This window comes from Pyrus communis, chromosome 1, assembly GCF_963583255.1.
Source record: "Pyrus communis chromosome 1, drPyrComm1.1, whole genome shotgun sequence".
NCBI classification, from domain to species: domain Eukaryota; kingdom Viridiplantae; phylum Streptophyta; class Magnoliopsida; order Rosales; family Rosaceae; genus Pyrus; species Pyrus communis.
In genome coordinates, this window is record NC_084803.1 from 11028381 (window position 1) to 11038372 (window position 9992).

The following is a 9992-nucleotide window of genomic DNA, read 5'->3' on the forward strand; positions in this document are numbered from 1 at the left end:
GTTTGGTGGGCTAAACATGATAGGATACTGAATTTTAAACTGGTTAGGTTAGGATTAGAATAAATAGGTTGAGATATGTATTTAATATTTGGTGTAAACAATCAAATTGGATAGGTTGGGATAGATAAACGCATAACAGCTCTTCTGTTGGTCAACAACCATACAAACATCTCTATCGTCTCTCTTGGGATACGGGACAGCTAGCTTAGCTAATTGGCAGGCATCGAACAAGAACGCTGACCAAAACGAAAAAGATGAACACCGGCAATCGAACAAGTAGACCGAAACGATGATCGAAGGCCAAATCCAACGAAAGGATAACAACCAAGGAGAAGAAATTGAGCAAAAGAAAAAGATTGTGAGAGCGGGAGACGGAGATGAACTTGTATCCAAATCCAGTCCATTTTACCTTTTTTTTAATCAAACATTGGCAATAACACATCTCATCCCATTTGATGGACGACAAAATGCGTTATTTCCGAGTCTAATTTAATTGGAAATAATACATCTCATCTTGTCCATCAAACGGGGTTGTAATGATCAAAAAATTAACTGCATTGTCCTGCAAAAGATTGAGGAAATTCAAGACTAAGAAATTCTACTATTTAATTTTGTTCAGTAGATCATTGATTATAAATTTAACAAAACAAATTTTTTTGATATGCGTTTTATTATTCGCACATATTTTTTTATCTTTCATACTCAATTTTTTATTGTTCTAACAAATAAATTGAAGAATATCAAATGATAAAATTAAAAATAAATGTGTAAAAAATAAAAATATGCGTATAGATAACAACTCTTTTTTGAGTTTTGATACGTATGGTACTTCAGAGAAATGATAAACAATATCTTAACTTGGTCATCTCTGAGCACATGTCTAAAATTTGTATTTTAACTTTTTATTAAGATATTGTGTGGAACAGTAAAGAACAATACTATTTTTTATGTATAGATCTTTACAAAGAGTATGATTACTTCTAAACGAACCCAATTCAATAGAAAAAAAAAAAGTATCTAGATTAAAATAAACTCTTATACCATGACTACTACATTTATGTGAACAAATGTCTCCAAATTAATACAGAAGACATAACAAATAAGATTTTATTATGTGAAAACGTATTTTTGTAGATGACAACAACAATAGTAACTTAAATAATTATTTTTTGAAAAGAAGATAATCAGTGGAATCCAACTCGTACTAAAGTGAATAAACATAATTAATTTTATCACCGTGATAAAACGTCATCAGTTGAATACATTGTCTTATTGGTTTTGAGCACTGTTCTAAAAATCGACCTAGGCGGCCGTCTAGGTGCTAGGCGGTGGAACCCCGCCCCGATTTTGGGCAAGGCGTTTGGAAAAATCGGCTGGAAGCTAGGCGGCACCTAGGTGGTCCTAGGCAGTTTTTTTTTAATATATTTTTTATTGGTGGTATACTTATGGAAATGGTGTACCTAATTTGCAAATGATGGATTCACTACAAGTTCATCTAATAGTGAAACAAATTGGTTGAAGGGATACATACAAAGAAAAGAAATAAACTAAATACAACAAAGTTAAATAATTTAGTCTATGTCTAATCCAATACAAGGATCATGATTCATGAACAAGAAGAATTTAGTCTATCATCCAAATCCTCCTCATTATGATTATATGCTTACAGTTTTTAAATACTGAACTTTTGGGATGTATGTATTCTTCTACTTCTATTTTGCATTTTATCATTTTTTATTATCCATATAAGTATATGTTTTTTTAGATATAAATAGACACTTATGTACAAGATATATAATAAATTTACATAAATTCACCTAGGCACTAGACCCTTATCTGACATCCGACTACCGCCTAGCAATTTTTAGAATCTTGGTTTTAAGACACTATAATATTCTTCCCTGGAAAGTGTTGTTAATAACCGGTAAAACATCTACAAATTTGTTATAGTATTTCATGTTCCAAAATACCAAAATCCCACCGAAATTATCAAAAAGCCCATATCCCACAGATCTAATCCGACCGCAACTCCTCCTCCACCACTCTTCCCCCTTCCACACTGTGAGTCATTTTAGTGAGAGAACGAGATTTAGAGAGAGAAAGAGTCTCCTCCTTGTTTAAATCTCAGTCCTCTGAGAACCCTAATCTAGGGTTAGGGTTTTCAGATTTCAGATTTCAGATCCAATCTAACCAAACCCCCAAATTAGCGCTAGGGTTTTCAGATTTCAAAAAAATGGCGCTTTCAGAGGGGGTGGTGAAGAAGGTCCTCCTTTCATACGCTTACGTCTCCGTCTGGATCTTCCTCTCCTTCACCGTCATCATCTACAACAAGTACATCCTCGACCGGAAAATGTACAACTGGCCGTTTCCCATCTCCCTCACCATGATCCACATGGCCTTCTGCTCCTCCCTCGCATTCCTCCTCGTCCGCGTCCTCCGCCTCGTCGACGCCGTCTCCATCTCCCGCGACCTCTACCTCAAGTCCGTCGTCCCCATCGGCGCCCTCTACGCCCTCTCCCTCTGGTTCTCCAACTCCGCCTACATCTTCCTCTCCGTCTCCTTCATCCAGATGCTCAAGGCCCTCATGCCCGTCGCGGTCTACTCCATCGGCGTCGCCTTCAAAAAGGACGCCTTCAAGAGCGACACCATGCTCAACATGGTCTCCATCTCCGTCGGCGTTGCCATCGCGGCTTACGGGGAGGCGAAATTCAACTCATGGGGAGTCACATTGCAGCTGTTGGCCGTGGCGTTCGAGGCCACGAGGTTGGTTCTGATTCAGATTCTGCTTAATGCTAAGGGTATTAGCTTGAATCCGATTACTTCACTTTACTATGTTGCGCCGTGTTGTTTCGTCTTCTTGTGCGTGCCGTGGGTCATTGTTGAGCTGCCGGTGTTGAGGCAGACCTCGAGTTTTCACTTTGATTTCGTGATTTTTGGGACAAATTCGCTGTGCGCATTTGCGTTGAATCTGGCGGTGTTTCTGTTAGTGGGAAAGACATCTGCTTTGACTATGAATGTTGCTGGGGTTGTCAAAGATTGGCTTTTGATTGCATTTTCGTGGTCTGTGATCAAGGATACCGTGACACCTATCAATTTGATGGGGTACCTGATTGCATTTGGCGGTGTTGCGTACTACAATCATGCCAAATTGCAGGGGCTTAAGGCGGCCGAGGCGCAGAGGAAGTCTCAACAGGAAAATGTGGAGGCCGGTAGGTTGTTGGAGGAGAGGGACGGAGAAGGGAATGGAAAGAAGAGTGAGACTAAGGATTGATTTTCAAACAGATAAATTCAACACTGTGAGTGCGAAATATGGAGATAGGGAATTAGATCAAAGATAATCGAGGAAGGAAATGGAAAGCTTGTTACTTGGTCCGAGTTAGCAGCTATTGTTTGGGGGTATGTGGTGTTAGATAATTGTGTTTTACTTGCTCTTTGTTCTTGGTCATATTTTTGTTTTTATATCGAATAGTTCAATTTAGCTGCGGTCAATTTCAATTACCGGGGGGTTTGATGTTTGATCATCGCCGTGCATTGTGGCAATTTATCTTTATGAGTAGGAAATTATAAATGTTCTCAGACTCGTAATTAGTTTACAAAGAGAGCTTAAACTCATTAAGTATATCAATATTAATGTGCTTTATTCTTACTGTGTTATGTATGCCGGTTTGCTCTTATATTTTGCTTCTACTCAGTTGAATGCTTGCCCAATTTTGGTTTGGTTGAACACCAATTTTATAGCTGTCGTTCTCCGATTTCTTTGATCGCTGTATGACTTGCAGCAGTAAAATTGGTCGAAAGAGGCGGTATTACTTCATTCAGTGAAATGGTTGGATTTGAGATTTCTTCTCAAATTGTTGTTGGGTTTTCTGTCAGGACATTCTATGCTCCTACATATTGCTTGTTCTCATAAAAGTAAAACAGGTGTTCATACATTACTACCTGAACTTAAATTCCGGGAGGAAAACGAGTGTAAAAATCTAAATTCCCAACTCTATATATGGGTACACTGATTTTTTACTACTAGCACGTATCTTCCTCAGCAGGGGAACCGCCACTAGCGGCAGAATCCGGTGGTGGTGTGAGTTTTCGTGGCTTGAACTACCTTGCACAACAAATATATGCACTGACGTTGATGACGCCGAGAACGGTTAAAAGTCCCATAAAAACAGTCAAGCCTCCCCGGGTTTATGGTTTTTGCAAGCCATCCCCCATTTTTGCCTCCTATCACCTTAGTAACAATCCAAACCAAGTGACTACTGAAGAAGAAACCAAAGGATACGGTGCTAACGAAGAGGCCCGTGCTAACGACAAAACCAAGAAATCGAGCTGCCCGGTGTACGTGAAAGCGTTACCGGCACCCACCAGCAAGAAATTGAGGGAGCAAGAAAACCCTAATCAGCAAAGGACTCAATCCTCCGTTGGCTTTTGCCACTGCTAACTTCTTCCTCTCACCTAGTGCTGCTGCTCCCATCCCAATAGTTGCTAGTACAAGCCCAATTGCCATTTTCTGCAGTTTTGTGAAACCTGTATTGTTGCACTGCAAGCAGAAAAAAATGAGTCTTTCACTTAGAAATAACGTTACGTACGTGCAGTCTAAATTCACAGCCTGATTTCGCAACATTAATTTTTGTACAGAGAAGACGGTGAGAGAGCCAGCCAGTTGGATTTGAAAATTTCCGATCGACCTGTCCATGGTGGATGCTGCTTGTACAGAGAAGGTCATCCATCATCTGTGCATAACTAGTCCAAAATATGATGGTTGTTGCCCATATCGGAAGCTGTCTTATCACCATTTTTACCTCCTCAACCTTTGTAGCCGACCTTAACTTCTAAGAGCTTTCCTCAAAATCTTCTTCAGCCACAATGGCTGCCTTGTCCAGGAAGCTACATATCGAAAAGTTAATTGAAAATTACTACTGTTTATTTAGTTAATTTCCTATGATTGAAAGTACTAATTAATTATAACTTACTGGAACTGGTCTGTGTGTGTAATTCTTGAATCCATAGGGGAGTTTTCTAAGAGGCGAAGTCGTAAGCAAAAGGACATCTTTCTCTTCCTCGTAGCACCCACAATAACCTTGAGGATGTGAACAATGGGACTTCCCAAGTTTTTCTTATATCTGTATTTTCTAGTCCCACCCAAAAGCACTAAGATTGCTCTACGCATTGTAATGGATCATATTCTGTGCATAACGCTTTGATCCAGAGCGTCTTGTATGTAGACGAGGACTGTGACTGCGATCAAAGTTCCAAAGCCGATGAAGAGGATAAAACCTGTTGAAGTAGGCCCTTTGAGCCTTCCCCTTCTTGTCTTTCTCGTCGAATTGGTTGCTTCCATAACCCTAAGCACTTGATTTCAGGCCACCAATACCTACTGACATTGTATACAAACCAAGGTAAAAAACCCCCATTTGGAATCCGTTTGCTTGCTTGCAGTAGCTGGCGCTCAGACGACAAGGTGGTGGGTGCAGCTGTGGCAGTTTTGCTGATATTGCTAATATCGCAATGCACCGGAGTATGACATTTGTGAAGTATTTAGGATCAAGGCCACGTTTGGCGGTTAGGATTGGATTAGACCGGATAACTTAACGGTGCTTGTATTGCAGCGGAGTTTGCAAGAGTCTTGTATCTGCCGATTGGAGTTTGCAAGAGTCTTGTATCTGCCAAGGAAGGAATCGGCGATTAAGCAGCCAACCAAACACAGGAAGAAGTATGTGCCTACTGCATTTGTTAGCATATTGGCTGAAGTTGCACTAGGCAAATGCATTGTTCCACCTAGGAATGTCACCAGGTTCACTGCTATTCCCTTTGTGAAAAGCCTTCCGCAGAATTCGACCCCTACAAAGAAACAAATAATCGAAATTATAATTTCTCACCCTCATAACCGCAAATTTTGTTTGAATCTTATACTTCATCGTGTTCGCATCATAGTAATCACAGATCAAAATCAATGCTGCAATCAAGAAGGTAAAAACATGTACACAACCGTTATAAGCGCTGCGGAAAGCCAACCACCGGTTTTGGACTTGTCAGCCGGGTGCCCCTTGTAGCCCACAGCATCTGCAACAACAATCGAGCTCATTTCCCGCCTCCTGAAGAAAACTCGGCATTATTCATGTACGACTGTTTTCATGTAAGAAATAATCTGTAGTGTTCATGCCACAGTCGGAACGAAATTTATCATTTTTTTTTCTTCATGTTCAGCAATAGTCTACCGAAGATATTGGAATTTGTTCGGTTAATGGGTGCCTAATAAATTCCACAATTTCAGTGGATTGTGCCGGACATCTTTTTTGGGTTTTTTTTTTTTTTTTCTTTTCATTTTTAATTCATTTCTGTTCTATGATTATGGCATCGAAGAACTACTGAGGAAGCAAGAAATCTCTTATCAAACATGTACATTTTTTTTTCAAGAAATACAGTATCCATTAAAACAACTTTAACAGTACATCAAAGACGTGTACAAAATATGAATTTTAACATAACGTGAAAGCAATAACTCTAAATAACTACCAACTAAAAAAATTCATAACACCAAAATTAACATAACTCACATCCGAGCCCACACAGCCCAAAACAATCAACCCTAAATCATAACCATCCCTATCAAAACCCTAAGTGAATCAATGATACATAAAATATCTAGAAGATATTTTCTTCTTAACGACAAGGGCAAGGGTAATGAATGATTACGCAAGCTGAACTACACATCAAAGCTAGGGGAAGATACTTCATTTGCTGGAATTACATACAAATCATATTAGTTATGCACCATTAGCAGAAGCCATCTGCAAAACAAATGCATGCTGTTTGTGAGTCTTGTGGTACCACCTTGCACAAACAAGATAAGCTAAGAAATTGATCACACTTAGAACAGTTAATAGTCCATAGAAACAATCAAGCCTCCCATAATTTATGTTGTCTGCGAGCCATCCTTGCCCGTCTTCGTTTCCTGTCACTGCCTTCACGATCGAAACCAATAGGCTACTAACGAAGAAACCGAGGGACAAAGTGCTGAGGAAGAGACCGGTGCTCATTGTTTTCATTCCTTTGGGTGACTTGGTTATGAAGAAATCGAGCTGCCCAGTGTATATGAAAGCTTCACCAGAACCCACCAGGAAGAACTGTGGGATCAACAAGAACACGCTAATAGGCAGAGTTCCAGTGGCGCTGCGTGCAAATTTAGCCACAGATAACCTTTTCCTCTCAGATAGCGCTGCTACTGCCATTCCAATAGTTGATAAGACAAGGCCGATTGCAATTCTCTGTAGATTAGTGAAACCTATGGCACAAAAGAGAATGTTTTTCAAGTAATGCAATTGGTTCCATGAATCACTAATGAAATACTATGGTTTAATTTTAAGGGATATGTTTTGTTACAAAATTTTGGGAGGTGTTACACGTTGACTCTGTACAGCAAAATTTCTGAATCCGCTACTGACCATTAGTATTTTTGTTTTCGTGCATATTTGTATACCTGGTTGGCCATTCCATTTCTTCCAAAGAGGCATGATGACACGGTCGTTAAAAGCAAGAGTGATCATTATGGCTAGCACAAAGAAGACAGTGAGAGAGCCAGCCGGGATTTGAAATTTTCTGATTGATCTCTCCATGGTGGACGCTTGTTCTACAGAGAAGGTGATCATCTGCGCGTATGCCGTCCAAAACATGATGGTTGTGGCCCATATTGGAAGCAATCCTACCATCATTTTGACCTCCTCCACCCTTGTAACTGTCCATAGCTTCCAAGGCTTCGCGGTACTAGATCCCGTAGAAGTTCCCTCCTCAAAATCTCCTTCCACCACAACGGCAGCCTTGTCCAAGAAACTATCCAAACTCAAACGTAACATTTTATCACATATCTGACAACAGACAACCTTGAAAAAAATTACTTAATCATTTCGTACAAAGTAAACTTACCGGAATTGATCTGTGTGATCAATTCTCGAAGCCTCAGGATTATTCTCGTACAGTGAGGCAATGTCAAGCGGAGCTTTCATCTTTCTCTTTCTTATAGCAGCCACAACAACCTGAAAATTTTGAACAATGGGGCTTCCCGAGCTCTTCTTATATCTGTATCTTTTCGTCCCTGCAAAAAATACTACAATGGCTATAAACATAGAAACCGAACATATTCCATAGGCCAAACTCCTGTCGACCTCATCTTGTATGTAGACGAGGACCGTGACTGCCACCAGAGTTCCTGTGCTAATGAAGAGGAAGAACCTATTGAAGAAATAGGACATTTGGGCTTTCTCCTTGTCATCTTTTTCATCAAACTGGTCGGTTCCAAAACCCGAAACGCTTGATTTCAGGCCGCCGATTCCTAATGCGATTATGTATAAAGCAAGGTAAAGAATTCCCATTTGGAATCCATTGGCTTCTTTGCAGTGGTTGGTGGCGGCAGTAGTGTCACAGTGAGGTGGGCGTAGCTGTGGCAATTTCACTGATATTGCTAATCCAACCATGCCCTGCGTCAGATATGTTAAGGCAAAGATTGAATCAATTTTATGTCACAAAACATGCATTGTACTCCCGTTTCCAAACAAGTTTCTTGTTTTCAAATTTTAAAATAAAGCTATAAATTAAAACTTGAAACTGAAAGCTAAAATGATTATTAAACGGGCTCTAAGGGACGTAATTTATAAAAACGAACCAGTGTTTGTATGGAAGCAAAAATTGCAATTGTGTTGTATCTGCCGAGGAAGGAGTCAGCGAGAAAGCCTCCCAGCAAACACAGGAGAAAAGATGTTCCCACAAAATCTGTGACAATGTTGGCTGCAGCTGCACTCGGCAAATGCATTGTTCCGACTAGGTATGTCACCAGGTTAACTGCTATTCCCATGGTCGAAAGCCTTTCGCATATTTCGATTCCTACAAAAACAAAAACGAGAAAATTATTTACTGCATAGAGTTCTGCCCTTTTGGAGGGGACTTGTAAGACACAATTTGTTGGACTGTTGTCCAATTTTAAAAGTTCGGTCCCAATATTTTTAAGTTGCCAATTTAATTGATATAGTCTAGTCCAAACCGAGCCACCATACGGCCTTAAGATTAAACATATGCTCTACACCCCCCAAAACCCCTCTCTCAACGTTATCATCACCTTCACATGACCTTTCTACTCCATCATACGGCTAAGTTGTGCTAACATACGGCTAACCAGTAGCGTTCATGATCTTTCTCACGTCGATCAAATATGATCACTTTCATGCATAAAATTTTGGAATTAACAGGAACTGCTAAAATGGTGGCGGAAGAAATGCAGAAACCATGAAAAATAAAAGCATATACATATATTTACCTAATATAAGCGCGGCGGCCACCCAACCACCAGTTCTGGAATTGTTGGCTGGGAACCCTTTGTAGTCCACGGCACCGGCGACAGTCCAACCCATCTTCCCTCCCTCCTGAAGAAAACATACATTAACATGTTCAGTTTATATATCGTTGAGTCCGAGAAACAAATACTTCAACGAATTCCATTAACCAAGACAAGAAGTATATTACTCAGAAAGAAAAATGATTACTAAGTAGTAAGTACCATTTTCGGAAGTTTAACTAACAAGAAAATATGAATGCTGAGAAGTAAGCTAGGGGACTGAAATGAGGATGCTTTTCCATTTTATGTTTTCCAGCTCACAACTTGGATTTTGTCTTGGGAGCTTACCCATTTATAGGCACATGCATAATTAAGGTGACCTCCCCACTACAAAGGTGAGGAACAAGTTTCTGGTGTAGGTGGAACTCGATGACGTACTATTTTATTCAAATTATAACACGTAAATTTATTTTTTATTAATATATTCTAAAAATAAGACGTAGACGTATGAGAGTGATTGGTGCCTTGTTTTAACAAAAGTAAGGGATTAGGATCATCGCATTTTAATGAGTGGAAGGTGGTTATAGGACTAATTAAAATTGTGTGTTTAATAAAATAAGTTGATTTTCTTTTTTCTTTTTTTTTTTTTTTTTTTTTTTACATCAGAAGA

At 39.6% G+C, this 9992-nt stretch overlaps 3 protein-coding genes across 3 annotated transcripts; 1 reads left to right on the forward strand and 2 right to left on the reverse strand.

The window, feature by feature from the left end:
* Window positions 1–1973: 1973 nt before the first annotated feature.
* LOC137734383 (probable sugar phosphate/phosphate translocator At4g32390) lies at window positions 1974–3646 on the forward strand. The gene has a single exon (XM_068473662.1). It carries the CDS (start codon window positions 2234–2236, stop codon window positions 3269–3271), a length of 1038 nt encoding a protein of 345 aa, XP_068329763.1. The 5' UTR covers window positions 1974–2233; the 3' UTR covers window positions 3272–3646.
* Window positions 3647–4348: 702 nt separating this feature from the next.
* LOC137742991 (protein NRT1/ PTR FAMILY 6.2-like) lies at window positions 4349–4793 on the reverse strand. Its single transcript, XM_068482936.1, has 2 exons — window positions 4587–4793; window positions 4349–4537 (listed from the first exon to the last, which is right to left on the reverse strand). The coding sequence occupies exons 1-2, from the start codon at window positions 4791–4793 to the stop codon at window positions 4349–4351; spliced, it is 396 nt and encodes a 131-aa protein (XP_068339037.1).
* A 1663-nt stretch (window positions 4794–6456) lies between these two features.
* On the reverse strand, window positions 6457–9636 carry LOC137712614 (protein NRT1/ PTR FAMILY 6.2-like). Its single transcript, XM_068451723.1, has 6 exons — window positions 9545–9636; window positions 9305–9410; window positions 8657–8874; window positions 7921–8471; window positions 7478–7827; window positions 6457–7282 (listed from the first exon to the last, which is right to left on the reverse strand). Exons 1-6 carry the CDS (start codon window positions 9545–9547, stop codon window positions 6765–6767), a joined length of 1746 nt encoding a protein of 581 aa, XP_068307824.1. The 5' UTR covers window positions 9548–9636; the 3' UTR covers window positions 6457–6764.
* Between the last annotated feature and the right edge of the window lie 356 nt (window positions 9637–9992).